Raw genomic sequence first — 17040 nt, 5'->3', positions numbered from 1 at the left:
TTGAAGGCACTGTGTTTCCCTTTGCTATAGGGCCTGACAAAGTACATAGCATGTAACAAGCACTCAAATATTTGGATGTTCTTATACATCCAATGCTGATGGTAGGCTGGGGATATAGTGCCAACACTGTACTCTCTCTCAGTATCACTGGGCTCCAGCTAGAGGAACCTAAATTATTTCCTGGCACAGAGATGATAATTTCTGATTAAAATAAGTAGGTATTATTAGATTCTTAAGGCACTAGGTATCAAAAACCACTGGCTGCTCCTTTCTATCGCCTCCCACATTCTCCTCTTTTTGTCACCAAGGTCAAGACCCCAATTACAGAAAAATATGGCCTGGAGACACAGCGTATCTTCTCTCCATTCCACAGGGCCTGGCTCTCTTCCTACCCAGCACCAGTTCCGCTTCTCAGCAGCAGAGCAGACACTGACTCATCCTCTATTCACACCTCCTGCTATGAACTACACACAGCCAGTTGGAGTTTATAACTATTGTCCTGTTTTTTTCACTTGCCACAAAGGACATGCCCCTCCCATCTCACGGTCAGTCTTGACATCTGGGCCCCATCTTTACTGTCACCTCCAAGATTTGCCTTCTGGATCTTACTGATCTCTAGCTACTAGCAGCCTGGTGTCTCACTTCTCAGCTAACTTCAACCTGTTGTCTAACCTGTTTGCTGTACTTCTGCACCTCCCATTCTCCTTAATCTATTTGCTCTCTCACCCTCAATGATCCATTTAAGGCAGTCAGCAAAGACACTTACAAATGGCATACTGCCAAATCCAGTGGAAACATTTCCATCCTCATCTGAATTGATTCAGTCTTTTAACAGTATTCATTTGAAAAATCTTTATGGGCCAGAAACTGTGTGTCAGGCATTATTCCAGACACTCGGGACAGAGAAGTGATTAAGCAAGTAAGTCAATACATTATGTGAGAAGGAGGAGGACACCTTCATAAACCAAGCAGATACTTAACTTCAGATAGGAATAGTGCTATGAAGAAGAAAAGCGAGGTAAAGGAGATAAAATGTGGCTGGATGAGGAGCAGTAACAGCATAGTTTGGGAAGATCTTTGCCGTATGTAGGCAGGGCTCTAAACAATGTAAACAGGTTGAACCATGCAAAGACCCAGGTACATAGCTTTCTAGTCACAGGGAATAGCAGGCACATGGCCCATGGAGGATTCAAGAACTCACACAAAGTCCAGTGTGGTCCAAGATGTGGCAGGATTCACAAGATTCAGGCTTTCAATAGGTCATGGTAGTAAGAATGGATCTGGCTCTGCATGCAATGGGAAACACTACATTCTGTGTATGCACGAAGTAGGACGTAATCTAGAATATCATGGAAATCAAGAGCAGCTTTACCAGGAGAGTGTATTTCAACTCAAATACTGATCAAGTTAAGGTGAAAACAAAGGTGAAACTGGATTTGTAAAGATGGCAGCTATAGGTCACTTTTTCAAGAGTGGTTTCAGTGAGAGGTTGGGTGAGAAAACCTAAACGGAATGAAATGAAGATACAGAGAAGAAAGTAATAACAATTCCTCTGAGGATTTTTACCAAAATGGGGCACAGAGAAATGTATCAGCAACTGGAGGGATGCACAGGGAGGAGAGTTTGGCTTTTAAAACATAGAAAATATTACATTATGCTTCTTGTTGATGGTAATTTTTCAACATACTCTGTGTGGCTTTCCTCTTAAAATGAGGATTCAAACTGGTTTGTTATTCCTTCCTTTTTAAAACACTTTCTGATCTTGCCTTCCACAACAAAGCACCCTTCTGACTATCTCTTGGCTGCTCTAGCTCAGTTTCCCTGGCTACCTGTTTCTCATCCGACACCGTATATCTAACTGTGGGAACTCCTCAAGGCTCTGTCTTTGGCATTCTTTTCCACAATTCTATCTGGTTGATGCGATCAGATAGATGCCTAAGGAAAATAATATGCCAGTCATTCCCACGTTTGCACTGCTTGGTCAGACCTCTCTCTGCCCATCTGCCACCTCTCCTCTCGGTTTCAAAGGAAGCACATGTTGGAGTTTCCTGTAGGGCATTTACCCATGCTTAGCCTCTGCGCAAGTCATTCCCCTGCACCCTACTCCCTTCTTCCACTCTTTGCTTGGCCAATCCCTACACACCCATTGTCACTTTTCCAAGAGTGGGCTTTTATGACTTCTTAATTCTAAATTAGGATCCTAGTATCCTCATCTCTAAAATGAGTTATTCTAGGGATTAAATAAGATCAATTCTGTAAAGTTCTTGGCACATGTTATGCACTCAGTGAATACTGGTTTTATTTTCTTCATTATTTTCCTAGGATACTCTAATTTCCCTTGGTAACACCACTCATACTTTGGAAGTATGCCTTTATTTGATTGTATTTGATTAATGAATGTCCCTACTTTATACCAAAAATGCCCCAAGAAAAAGGAGTACAGATCTGTTTTGCTTTTCATTCTGTACCTAAAACTCAGTAAGGGTCTCACACGTGGCAGGCACTATACAAATACTGGATTATGTTGAATGAGTAACACATTTTTTGGTAATTTGTTAAATTCCAATCACAGATGCCTGTGTACCAGTTATACAAGACAATTAGAAAAACATGTATCTAAACAATGAGCTGAGCCCATACATTTATGTCCTCCTCCCCCCAAATCAAAACAGAATATAAAAATTACAATGCGTCAATAACATATCTGGAAGACAACAAAAGATGACACCTGTAGACCATAACCTCGTAGTGATTTTTGATGGGGACAAAACACACGGGAATCAGCTTCTTTGAAGGGATCAACAGGAATCAAAAAACCTTCCAGCTGAGAAGTTAGTTCCAGTGGCTTTGCTTGCCAATTCTCCACCCGTAGTGCCAGCATCCTATATGGACATGGTTCTAGTCCTGCCTACTTCTAGTTCTACCAGTCTGGGCGAGGGAACACCTCAAGCTCAGAGTTAACTTGTGCTGGAAATTTAAAATGGGACTTGGGGTATCAGGAAGGTGTTAAACCAAGGAAGGCCTGCCACCTGGGGTCAGTGCATCCACAGCCTAAGTGACAAGCTGTGGTTTTACATTATTACTTAGCTAGAAAAACACTGCTCTATCCAGAGTGCAGGGTTTGTCATAGAGAGTGATGAGGACTTCTTTTATCTTACAAAGTGTGAGCTGCAAGTATATTTGCAATCTTTTTCAGTATGATAGGAAACCATTGCCCCTATATGCCAACTGTGTATTTTTTTTTTTTCATCTACATCATGGTTTCTCAACCTCACACCAATGGCATTTGCGGTAGGGAATTCTTCCTGGTGTGTGTCTGTTGTGCGCATGTAGCTGCCAGGTCCATCAACCATTTGCTGATTGGGCCCTAAGAACAAGAAAATGTGAGTGGTGTTCATGATACCAGTTTGGGATACTCCTGAAGAGAAACTCACTGTCAGCACATTCTAGGCAACTTAATGTTCCAGGGCAAAACTCACAAATACCAAGAACAATTGTAACCTTGGGAACCTAAGTAACACAACAAAATAACTCTTCAGAAATATCTGGAATCCAGGGACTCAATTTGGTCTTACCATGTAAGCCACCAACATCAATAACAAACTGGAATCAGGAGCAGAGCCAGGAGCTCAATAAAGAACTCCAAAATGGGATGGTGGTGTCCCAAGTGATGGCCCAGCCACTGTGCCAGATACCAATCCCATTGCACCAGTAGTTATTTATTTATTTATTGGAAAGGTAAATTTTCTATTAGCTGGCTCGGCTGAGGCAGGTCAAGACCAGAAGTTGGAAACTCAATACAGGTTTGCCACACAAGTGGCAAAGATCCAATCACCTGAATCTTCCAGGGTGTGTGGTAGCAGAAAGCTAGAATGGACAGCGGAGCTAGGTCTCAAATCTGGATACTCCCTATTGGTAATTTAGCTGGTGTGCCAAAGGCTTACTCCACATCCATGTTTTTAATACAGCCAGAAGACAATGCAGGTAGCAAAGATGTCCTCAGGTTGCTGTGAAGGAAGGAGACTCAGATTTATACAGTCAACAGGAGATAACTTGACAGTTCCATTGATCAAATGTTAGACTTGGAGAAAAGCTGAGGATCAAGTCATCTTCCTAGAGCTTCTCCCAGACTGTACAGGTGTATCATCTGTTTAGAATTGTCCTGGCTAGGATCCTCTGGGAAGCTAGACTTGCTGATGCAGTGAGTGTGAGGCAGGCACATTGATCCAATCAGTGTCACCCATTCACTTTTCCCCCAACTCCCATTCTAGTAGTTTTACTTCCCAAACTCAGACAGGGGGCAGGCATTTCAAAACAGTAAATGGTGGTCTTGGACAATGGATGCCTATTTGTCACCACCCCTTTCCAACAACAAGTATCTAACTGCAGTTTCTCAAACATATGACTTGCTCTTTCATGTCTTTGCTTTTGCCCTAGTATGTCTGATGTTACGTTGTATGCCCTCATGTTCACCCAAACTGCCAACGCTTATTTCCATGTCCCCTTCTTTCTCCTTGGGCACAGCAGGTTTTCTGATTTCTCTCAACACTTTTGTGGGGCATCCAACAGCATGTACCTGGAGTGCACTTTGCTTCCTGGTTATGTGTCTCCTCCCTAAGACAGGAAGTATTATTTTTCCTTTTGGCATCCTGAGCATCATCAGGTACTGAATGAATGATGAATGCATCATTAAAGAGCTGGGAAAAGTCAGCATAAATGGAGCTTACAACAATGCCACCCACTATGATCTAAAAATACAACTTTAAACAATGCCAACTCTGTCTAGACTTCAACTCTACCCAAATATTGACATGGATAAAAGTTGAGGAAGCATATCCAGATGACACAAAGTGTGAACCAGAAACTTTAAGATCCTCTGGCATTTAGCAGATTACTTGCCCTGAGTGGTTCCAGAATGCTAGCTCAAATTCCTTTCTTTAAATATTAATACACTATTTCTGGTTTTTAAACAGCAATTATGGAAATGATTACTTATGGTTAGAATAGCATGGTGATAACTGGTTTTACCTGTGTTCTTGTTATTTATCAAACATCAGTGATAAAGTCTTCATGTGAACATTGCAATCAACAACAACAAAAAAAACCCAAATGGTTATAGTATAAAGTGCCATGCCAGGGGTTTGTTCAGAATGTTGTTCAAAACGTGAAGGGCAGAAAATGAGCTGGTGTCTGTGGCTATGGTGGTGTGGTACAAGAGGACGGTCCCTGGAGCTGCACACAGAGACCAGGAGGCCTGTGACTGCCTGGCCTCCTTGTGCTCCTACTCTCCAGCAATGGTAACAGGAGGGGTTGGTGGGATGGTGAAAGTGACAGCTAACACTTGGTGAGCAGCTGCTCTGTGCTGTCCCCCACACTGTATATGCATCACTTCATTCCGCACAACAACCCTATGAGTGAAAGTTTGCTCCCCATTTTTCAGACAGTGAGGTAAACCATAGGAATGCTATATAGCTTCCCAATCATTTGGTAAATGCCAGTCTCTGGCTCCAGAGTCAACACTACACTCTCCAAATTATCCATTCATTTCCCAGGTTTAATAAATATGAGGCTAATTAGAAAAATTTGTGGAGGGGACTGCACTGTGGCATAACAAGCTAAGATACCTACTGTGATGCTGACATCCCATATGGGCCTTAATTTTAATCCTGGCTGTTCCACTTCTGATCCAGCTCCCTGCTAATGTTCCTGGGAGATGGTCTAAGTGCTTGGGCCTATACTCCTGTGGAGACCTGGATGAAGCTCTTGGCCCAGTAGCAACTATTTAAGTTGTAAAATCTGTCCTGGTTAGTTCGTAATATGCATTTCTCACGAACTTTTTGAAGAACACCCCTCAACATAAATGGATTTCCAAAAATTTTATACCAAAATAAATCTTTTAGTTCCATCCCTTTAAAAAATATTTATTTATTTTTATTGTTAAGTCATATTTATAGAGAGGAGAGACAAAGAGAAAAATCTTCCGTCTGATGGTTCACCCCTTAGTGGCTGCAATGGCCAGAGCTGAGCTCATAAGAAGCCAAGAGCTTCCTCCAGATCTCCACATGGGTACAGGGTCCCAAGGCTTTGGGCCACCCTCGACTGCTTTCCCAGGCCACAAGCAGGGAGTCAGATAGAAAGTGGCACAGTCAGGATATGAACTGGCACCTATGTGGGATCCTGGTGCTTTTTAGAAGCACCCTTTTAGAAGCACCCTCATATTTCAAAACTAACCAACAATATTTTCCTAGATGGAAAATCCTTTATTTATGAATAGCAGTATGGAATATTATCTTGTTCAGACTTCCTGGGAACTGCAGTCAATAATCACCAATTCCTCTTCTGGACCAAGGAACCATTCTCTCTACTGTTCGGATGCTTAGTGGCTAACACTAGCCACATCTTTCTTCAGAATTGCTCTTGGCCTAAGACAGCAGACTGGTCCAGGGCAAAGGTTGTGCTTGTTCAGTGACTCCAGCTCCATAGCTTTTGGGGTTATGAGCCTCTGATGCCTATGCTCTGACCGCCTGGAACCCACTACAGCCTTGCAACCACTCACAGTCTCACAGGGGCTGCAGGGAGAAAATGCTTCTCCTCTAAGCTTGCTGCGTGCAGATCTCTGTCTAGAGTTTGTTTCTCCTGGTAACAACTGAAGAGCACAGTCATTACCAACTCTGATGCATGGAGGAGAGATGATGCCGGGTTGAGTTTAATGCATTCCTACACCTTGCTCAAATCACCCTGAGCCACATTAGCAAAAACACTTTATAAAAGGAGGGAAGAGGTCAGTGCTCTAACTCAACATGCTAATCCTCCACCTTCAAATGCCAGAATCCCTTATGGACACCGGTTCGAGTCCCAGCTGCTCAACTTCTGATCCAGTTCCCTACTTGTGGCCTGGGAAAGCAGTAGAGGGCCCAAGTGCTTGGGATCCTGCACACGCATGGGAGACCAGAAGAGGCTCCTAGTTTAGGATTGGTTCATCTCTGGTTGTTGCAGCCATCTGGGGAGTGAGCCAGTGGATGGAATATCTTTCTGTCTCTCCTTCTTTCTGTAAATCTGCCTTTTAAGCAAAAATAAATAAAGCTTAAAAAATTAGATAAATTCTGTATGTATGATCCCATTAAAATGAGGTACCTAGATTTCACAAATTCATAGGGCAAAAAGTAGTTTTTGAGAGGTGGGAGAAGGAGCAAATGCAAAATTATTATTTAATATGTATTTTTAAAAGGTTTATTTATTTTTATTGCAAAGTCAGATATACAGAGGAAAGACAGAGAGGAAGATGATTCACTCTGCAAGTGGCCACAACGGCTGGAGCTGAGCTGATCTGAAGCCAGGAGCCAGGAGCCAGGAGCCTCTTCGGGTTTCCCACATGGGTGCAGGGTCCCAATGCATTGGGCAGTCCTCAACTGCTTTCCCAGGCCACAAGCAGGGAGCCAGATGGGAAGTGGAGCCTCTAGGACATGAACCAGTGTCCATGCAAGATCCTGGTGCTTGTAAGGCGAGGACTTTAGCCACTAGGCTACCATGTTGGGCCCTATTCTTTAATCTTTTAAGTTTGACTTTGAGATGATACAAAGTTCTGAAAAGGGATGGTTATACAAATATGTAAATACACACGATGCAGGAAAGGTACAATGGTGTAGCAGGCTAATGCTTGACCTGCAGTGTCAGCATCCCATACGGGCACCTAGAACCCAGAAAATAACTACAATGTAGAAATTATAATATCACCAAATGGTAGCCTACATTCCATTTCAGATACATTCTAGTCCCACCTCTGCTCTCTTGCTAATGTGCTCCCTGAGAAGGAGCAGGTGACAGCTCAAGCAGTACAGTTGTTGGCAATAATGTGGGAGACCTGGAATGAGTTCTTGACTTCTGGCTGTAGCCTGCCCCAGCTCCAACTACTGTAGGCTACTTGGGAGTGAACCAGAGGATGGGAAATCTATGTCCCTCTGCCTCTCTCTCTACATTTCAAATAAGTTAATTAAATATATAGCTTATTACTTGCTTAAAGCTGCTGGAACCTATAATCTACATTTAAAATCACACTGACTACATACTATTCTTCTCAAGGAAATCAATATGAAAATAATTTAAGGGAAAGGAAACAAATGACACAGCCACAGACGCGCAGGTCACCACAGACTAAGCAGAGACACATGGATGGCACTGTACACTGTATAAAAGACAACAGACACAAGGTGAGTGGCTCACCTCTTCTGTCGTTCGAGTCAGAATTACCTGTGTAATAAGCGAAAAACAGAAACATTCACTCAGGTTAAAGAAAAACATTACCATTCAATTCAGGCAAAACAAAACAAACTCCAGGAATACAGAGACTTTCCCTCAGAATGCTGCAGCTAGAATGAGGTATCCTCCCACAACCAGGAAGCAACACATTCACAGCATTTTAGTCTGTGGTCAAGTATCACTCTAAGTACATAAGCTATACAGCATCAGTATTTACAAAAAGGGTAAGAATGTAGAGAGTGAAGAAAATATATGTTAGAAGACTTTTACATCTTTTGGATCATTAAAACACAAAGGGCAAAGCTAAATCAGTATATAAAACACTGAAATAACAAGAGGTAATTAAACCTAACTGGTGTTTACCACACTCTATATACTAACGGGGTACCTGTTTTCAAAGAGCTGTGGAATATCGACACAATCTTATAAATTTGCAATAAAATAACCAACACAATATTCTTTTATCATTACACAGTACAATTAGAAACTAATGCAGAAAACAGGTGAAAATTAAAATTAGAATCCAGATAGAAAAATAATCTTAAAAACAACAATGATCAAAACACTATTATGGTAGAACCTGCCAGCTCTCCCCCACTCTGCACTCGATCTGCTTGTCTTCGGTACAGATCCCATTTCAGTGGAGCACAAAGCTGTCTAGTGAAAGATTACATAACTGAAACTCCTCTGTGTGGGGTGTATTCACGTTATGCATTTCAGCCAATGTAGTATGCAGTAAAGCAGTGTGGGTAACTTCCAGCCCGTTTTAGGAAATGAACTGCCTCCAATGTCTCAGTGGCTGAATTCACTCTAACCAACACAGCTACCTACAGGATAACATATATAGGACATGATCAGAGTCATGCTTATGGAAAATTCATGATGTTAAATATGCTAGTTAACTATAAACAATGAAGTATACAAAATTAAGTTTTAGTTCAAGAAGACAGAAACAGCACGAAATAAATCTAAAGAAGGCTGAAAGAAAAAGAAGAAAGTGAATTCAATGATACAGGAAAATAAAAAACAGAATTAATAAATGTACACTAGTAGGGATTTTTGCAAGATAAAGCAATAAACTGTGAAACAAAATGGCCAGTTGACCAAAAATATGAAAAAAAGTTGAATAAAAATTATTCATAGCTATGCAGTAAATCAAACAATAATAAAAGACAACTTTGCTTCAAATTCATTCAAATAAATCTGGAAGTACGAATAAGATACAAGCTGTTAATTTATAAATTCTTTCCATGAAGCACAGTGTAACAGTCACAATTAAAACTTACCAAAAACATCACAAAGGAAAAACACATACCATTCTTGTTTAGAAATAATTGTGAATGTCAATGAAAAAATCCTAAGTAAAATAATATGCAGATGGCAACAGCTTATTAAAAAGAATGCTTAAACATCAACATGCTTCTTTGAGAACGTACACAGTTCAAAATCATTACAACAGATCAAGAGAGATTTTGAATCACAGATTTTGCTGAACAGGAAACTGGTAACATTTAATATTCACTTTGGAAATAAATTCTCATTAGAATAGTATAAATTGACATATCTTATGACAAGCATGTTTTTTAAGTTAACACCATGTATGATGGAATCCCCCTCAATGCATCCTGCTTTGAGTTAGGTATAACGTAAGACTGTTGCCTAAATGTGCTCTGGAGTTATTCACCAATGCAATTAAATAGAAGAAAGAATAAGGTCTAAAGATGTGGAGGATATCTGCAGATCAAATGATCTGATGGCTTGTGATAACTGTTGAATTTATCAGTTAGTGCCTCAAGCACTGAAGCCGTTGAACTAGACTGGACAATAAGATGCTGGACTCTATGTTTGGTATACGCTTGCAATGGGGGAATCTCAACTGAACTTGAGCTGTGGTTATGCAACAAAGTGGAGGAATCCACCATGGTGGGAAGGTTTGGGGAGGGGTGGGGAGAACCCAAGTACCTATGAAACTGTGTCACATAATACAATGTAATTAATGAATTAAAACTAATAAATAATTTAAAAAAATTCAATAGTCTGGGCCCGGCGGTGTGGCCTAGTGGCTAAAGTCCTCGCCTTGAAAGCCCGGGGTTCCCATATGGGCGCCGGTTCTAATCCCGGCAGCTCCACTTCCCATCCAGCTCCCTGCTTGTGGCCTGGGAAAGCAGTTGAGGACGGCCCAAAGCTTTGGGACCCTGCACCTGCGTGGGAGACCCGGAAGAGGTTCCAGGTTCCCGGCATCGGATCGGCGTGCATCAGTCCGTTGCGGCTCACTTGGGGAGTGAGAATCATCGGACAGAAGATCTTCCTCTCTGTCTCTCCTCCTCTCTGTGTATATCTGGCTGTAATAAAATAAATAAATCTTTAAAAAAAAATTCAATAGTCTTCATATTCCCAGCAGCAGCTGGTTAGGTGTATTGGAATACTCCACTTACACGAACAGAAATAAAACAGAAAATTACCAAAAAAAACAAGGTAACATTTGGAATACAAACCTTCTTGGGCAAGAGGACAATATTTTAAAGATGTCTTTCAACTCTGTTCATATGTGTAATAAGAACAATAAAACTATTTTATCCAGCTAGACAAATTGATTCTAATGTTAAGAAAAATAATCAAATAGTAATAGCAAACTTAAGATTACCAAAGGATGACTTGCCTTACTGGATATTATTTTATGAAGCTCCTACAAGAGTTTTGTAGACAGAGAAAAATATCAACAGAAAACAACAAGAATGCCCCTAAATACTAAAATAACATGTGAGATGCTAAATGTATAAAAATTTCAATACATAATAAAGGTAGGATTTCAAATTAGTAGAAGAAATTAATGGTTCACTAAGTGCAGCCAGGACAACAAGATAGCCACCTGGAGAAAAATGGATCCATAGATCACACTTCCAACTGGAATGAAGTAGATGGATCACAGATTTACAAATATACATATACACAAATACAAGAAAGGAATCATAAAAGGAAAATGAATCACAAAAATATGGTATCCTAGTAAAAAATGGGGAAGAGTATCAATGGCGTTCATGAAAAGAAAACAGATTTTCAAAATATGGAAAGCTGTTCAACCTCATTCAAAGAAATGCAAATTAAAGCTACACTGAGATGTTATTTTTTTTTACTACATATTGGTACAGATCCAAATGTTTGATGATAAATTGTACTGAAGAAAGGGTAGAGAGACAGGTGTTTGACATCGCTAATAGGAATATGCTTCTGTAAAGAGGGAAACTTGTCAACACCCATCAGCTGATAAATGTGTGTTTAAAATAATTTGTCCTAATACCATTCTCACATGTGTTTGAAATGACATTCTCTTGTTTATAAGAAAATTCTGAAAACATCCTTCACACCCACTACAGGGCTGACCAGATAAATACATTAGAGCATCCTCACACAATAAAGCTGCTCTTTACTGAAATACAGCACAGTCTACGGCCATACCACCCTGAACGCGCCTGATCTCTGAAATACAGCACAAGTATGGTAGAAGTGATAGGCAGCAGTAAGCACACTATATTTGCAATTTGTAGTCTAAATGGAAGAGGAAGGAAAAAGAATCAGTATGTTTTTGGTATTTTAAAAGGAGAAAAGAATGGAAGATGTCTTCCTGCCTCTTCCTTTGTCTGTAACTCTGCTTTTCAAACAAAGAAACTTTAAAAACATATAAGTGAGAAGAGACTCAAAGGTCAACATTAAAGAAATTATTAATTCAGGATATGTCCAATATACGAGTGGTTAGAGTTTCATTAAAGGATAGAGAAAATGGGATAGGAATGAAAATTTCAAATATAAGAACATTTTCACAACTGAAAGACCACAGCTTCAAGAGCCTATCAAGTAGTCAAAACACACATTCCCATGAAATTTCCAGTTAGTATTAATGATAAAGATTCTAAAAAGTACACAAAGGCTTAGGAATCGGGGTTGCTGTGGAATCCTCCAAGTCTGATAATTAGGAGGTAGGACAATATTTGAAAAATTTCTGGGGGATAAAGACTTCCTCGGGTGTCTCTCTCTCCCTCCTCTTTCGAGAGGCACCCCACCTCCGGCTCTTCGGAGGTGCTTTCCCCTTCCTCTTCCTTCCCTGCTCACCTGGTCCCTTCACAAATAAACTTATCTGTTTGCAACAGAAAAAAAAAAAAAAAAAAAAAAAAAGACTTCCTCAAGTTCAACACACAACCTTCAAGATATTTTTAGACATGTGAGGCCTCAGGCAATCTGCCTTGCACACAGCCCTCCCTCAGGGAGCTGGTGGAGGATGTGCTCCAGCAAATTCTGAGAGAAGGCTTCAAAGGCAACAACCTGGAAGCCAGCAAACAGCCCAACGTCCCAGGTGACAGCACCCAGGCGGATACTTGTGGGGCAGTCCTAGAGATCAAGTCTAGACAAGCACAGGATGATGGCAGGCTCAGGGGAATTCTTCCGGGACACTGAACTAACAGATGAGCCAAGAGGTCTGACTTTGTAGAAAACTGTATTGATAGTTTTCTGTGCAATTATATTCTGGAAAATGAGGGAAATGGCTAGCAAGAAATAACAGAAAATAGAAACATAAAACAGGTAACTATTACTATCACGGGAAATGCACAACAAAGGAGGAAAACTCACCAAATGCGTAGCTAGCCATATGCAGTATCTCACAGTCACAATAATCTACAATATCAAATTCTGATTTAAGCAAAAATTATAATACAATGATTTCAGGAGAACTGGGAAGCTGGTAATGATTAGTGGGATGTGGGATTTGAGACTGAAATCCCATGTGTGACAACAGTTCCTGTTTTGTTGATCTCTAACACGAGCTGTCAATAAACGCAGTCTCATGTCTGCTCTAACAGGAAAAGCACTGGATTCTTAGCTAAGGCATCATTCGGACGTATAGCAGTTAATGAGAAACTAAGTTCCTTGCCAGCAGTGTGGAAAGATCATAAAATGAGAAGTAGCCTAACTTCTTACTTGCCAAACTCGAGATCTTGAGAAAATATTAACATCTATAGTCTTAAATAAGAATCTGTTCAAAGAGGACACCTGTTCATCATTACCTCGTACACAGTACAAATGTGGGCTGTACAGTCAGGCAAGCAGGGTTAGCTTCACTTTTTCCATGTATTCACTAAGCATCGCACAAACTATTCCACTTTTCCTTCCAAAGCAATGGACATAACCCACAGCAAGATATGCATTTTAGGTGGTTACTCAAAATGCACATACAAGGGCTAGTGTTGTGGTATAGAAGGTAAACTGACATCTGCAAAGCCTGGTGTCTCTTGTGTGCCAGCTCATATCCCAGCACTCCTCCTCCAATCCAGCTCCAAGCTAAAGGCCCTGGAAAAAGCAGCATCTGATCTATCTGTTTGGACTGCTACTACCACATGGGAGACTTGGAAAAGCTCCTGGCTTTTGGCTTGGACTGGTGCAGCCCTGGCCACTGTGGCCATCTGGGGACTAAACCACTGGATGAAGATCTCTCTCCCTCTTCCTCTCTGCAACTCCAACTTTCAAATAAATAAATAAGATATTTTTTAAAATGCACACAAAATTCCTTTGTGTATGAAAAACAAAGGGTTCAAAATTACATATGTAATATGAAAGAACAGAAATGTAATAAGATCATTTAAAACAAAACACACACTACTGGTACCCACTAAACTGATTTTATGAATTGGTCATAACCTGTACTTTGGAAAGCACTCCATAAATCACAGTTTCATCAAAATTCTTCACCTGTAAAAGATAATAATAGAGTGCATGGTAGCCTAGTGGCTAGAGTCTGCCTTGCATGTGTCAGGATCCTTTACAGATGCTGGTTCATATCCCAGCTGCTTTGCTTCCCTTTCAGCAACCTGCTTGTAGCCTGGGAAAGCAGTAGAGGATAGTTCAAAGCTTTGGGATCCTGTACCCGCATGGAAGACCCAGGAGAAGCTCCTGGCTCCTGGCTTTGGATCAGCTCACCTTTTGCGGCTGCTTGGGAAATGAACCAGCTGATGGAAGAACTTTGTCTCTGTCTCTCCTCTTTATCTGCCTTTCCAATAAAAATACATAAATCTTAAAAAAATGTACTATAGAACTTACCTCACAGAATTGTTCTATAGAACTTTTTGCAATGTGCTAGGTGTAGTACTATGCTACGGCTGATATCAACTTGAAATCATAAGCACATATCAGACATCATTTGTCTGCATTCCTCTATCCCACCCAAAATAGTAGGATGTCTTACACATTCAAAGTATCTCCATAAATTTTTACTGGGGATCATCAGTCAGTACTTGAAAACAATAAAACAATACTTGGGTCCGGCACGATAGTGTAGCGGTTAAAGTTCTCGCCTTGAATGAGCCGGGATCCCATATAGTCGCTGGTTCTAATCCTTGCCAACTTGCTGCCCATCCAGCTACCTGCCTGTGGCCTGGGAAAGCAGTTGAGGACAGCCCAAAGCTTTGGGACCCTGCACCCACATGGGAGACCCCAAGGAAGCTCCTGGCTTCCGGCTTCGGATTGGCTCAGCTCCAGCCATTGCGGCCGCTTGGGGAGTGAATCATCAGAAAGATCTTCCCCTCTGTCTCGCCTCCTCTCTCTATATCTGACTTTCCAAATTTAAAAAAAAAAACCAAACAAACAAAGAGTCAACTCTTAAAAATAGTGCTTATCTTACGTGGGGACTATATGAAAGTGCTTTAGTCACAGTAACTTGCTTAATCCCAACAGCTCTTCTGTAAAGTGAAAGCTAATACTTTCATTCACTGCTGTTTCACAGATGAAGAAACTGAGGTGCAGACTGATGAAGCTGGTCACATGGCTAGTTTATGGCAGTGATGGGATTCAAGCAGGTAAGGAAGCTCTGCAGACTGTGCTCTTAACTGCAAATGCTAAATCGCTCTGGTAACAAAGAAGCAGGCGAGCAGAGTCTGACTTGTAAAGCACAGCTAACACTGCCATCCGTGGGAACCAAATAAGTTGCAATGCAGCAAGGAGTTTCTGAGTGAGTTCCTTCCCCCCATCTTTTTTTTTTTTTAAAGATTTATTCATTTTATTACAGCCAGATATACACAGAGAGGAGGAGAGACAGAGAGGAAGATCTTCCGTCTGATGATTCACTCCCCAAGTGAGCCGCAACGGGCCGGTGCTCGCCGATCCGATGCCGGGAACCTGGAACCTCTTCCGGGTCTCCCACGTGGGTGCAGGGTCCCAATGCATTGGGCCGTCCTCTCCTGCTTTCCCAGGCCACAAGCAGGGAGCTGGATGGGAAGTGGAGCTGCCGGGATTAGAACTGGCGCCCATATGGGATCCCGGGCTTTCAAGGCGAGGACTTTAGCCACTAGGCCACGCCGCCGGGTCCCCTTCCCCCCATCTTTTGACCCTCACGTTAATCCCACTTAGTGGAATCTAAGAAGAAACTTCAGTCAAGGGGATAGGATCATGGAAAAGTAAACACTGATTTTTGCTAGAATGGGAGTATCATCTGCACGGCAATTGGAGAATGGTCATTTCCTTTACTCTTTGGAGAAGCCCTTAGAAGGAACCTCTAATTTTCTGTTACAGACAAGGAACATGAGGTTCAGAGCTCAGAACTTTTCCTTCAATACCTGTTTCAGATCCAGGTCTCTGATTCTATCCTTGGATCACTTATATTTCAGTCCAGTGACTGACTCAAGGAGACAAGAGGGCTGGGCTAAGGCCCTGAACAAAATAATGGTACTGCGACCTGTTTCTCCAAATCATTCTGCCAGCCTGCTTGCCTCCCGACCTCCCTTCCTTCCTTCCTTCCTTCAATACTTCTTATTTATTTGAGAGACAGACTTACAGAAAGATAGAGAGAATCTTTCCATCTGCTAGTTTACTCCCCAAATGGCTGCAATGGCAAGATGCTGGTTCAGGTGGAAAGCCAGGAGCTTAGAACTGCATCTAGTCTCCCATGTGAGTGCCAAGGGCCCAATCACTGGTCCTTCCTCCGCCTACCTTCCTGGGAGTGGAGCAGCTGGAACTCAAACTCAGCTCCCTGATATGGGATGCTGGCATTGCAGGTGGCAGCCGAGCTTGCTATGTCACAAGTCCAGCCCCTTTCCTTTCTTCTTAATTCTAGGTTAATTAGATAGTTCTAAGAATTTCTTCTATCTGTTTCATTGCTTTGTTACTTCTGAGAATATGGCTATAAAACACAAAGAGAATAAAAGGATGGATAAACTGGAGCAAAAGGCAGAGCAAACAGACCGTGTGCTGACCTGAAGGAGGGAAGGTCTCGGCAGTGGTTGCTGTGGTGCTGGAGTTCGCCTCCCAGGGCTCGGTGCGGGCATCTGCAAACGGACTGTCTGGAAGCAACGTTCCATTTGGTGAAGTGGTCGTGCCTACAGAACTGGTGCTTGCTGTTCTTGTGGTCCCATTGTCTGACTCTGAAGAATTGACGGTGGTTACATAGACGGGTCCAAGAGTTAGATTCAAGCTGAATGTTGGTGCCACAGAAAAAGAAGTTACTGAAGACGTTGGATTTGAAGTTTTGTTCTCTTCTTTAACTGATTCTGTTGTTGATAATTGAACTGATCTCGTAATTCCTATGGAAGGTGAAACTACAAAAACCAAACAATAAGGCAATATTATACAAACATGAAGCTTAAAAAGAGACACAAGGCAGTAAATCTTGACAAACTATTTAAAGATGTGGACACCAAAGATTGTCTACCTCAACCTCTTGTACATTTTTTTATCCAATGCCAGGCCCTTCCCACTTCTCCAAAGACTAACGCTGAAGGGAGGAGGAAACAGACCTCTTAGTTG

The 17040-nt window shown here is 41.6% G+C and overlaps 1 protein-coding gene across 2 annotated transcripts in view; it reads right to left on the bottom strand.

Moving 5' to 3' along the window:
- Positions 1–17040, bottom strand: part of PTPRA (protein tyrosine phosphatase receptor type A) — a 106946-nt gene that overhangs the window by 31764 nt on the left and 58142 nt on the right. Inside the window, exons 4-5 of one of the 2 annotated variants that reach the window (XM_058679882.1) lie at positions 16491–16832; positions 8221–8247 (exon numbers count right to left, since the gene is read on the bottom strand). In XM_058679882.1, coding sequence (XP_058535865.1) covers positions 8221–8247; positions 16491–16832 — 369 coding nt within the window. The remainder of the gene's footprint in view (positions 1–8220; positions 8248–16490; positions 16833–17040) is intronic. The other variant, XM_058679883.1, reaches the window with a different exon arrangement.

This window comes from Ochotona princeps, chromosome 22 (genome assembly GCF_030435755.1).
Source record: "Ochotona princeps isolate mOchPri1 chromosome 22, mOchPri1.hap1, whole genome shotgun sequence".
Lineage (NCBI taxonomy): Eukaryota > Metazoa > Chordata > Mammalia > Lagomorpha > Ochotonidae > Ochotona > Ochotona princeps.
The sequence above is the reverse complement of the archived record's forward strand: the minus strand, read 5'-3'. Positions and strand labels throughout refer to the sequence as shown.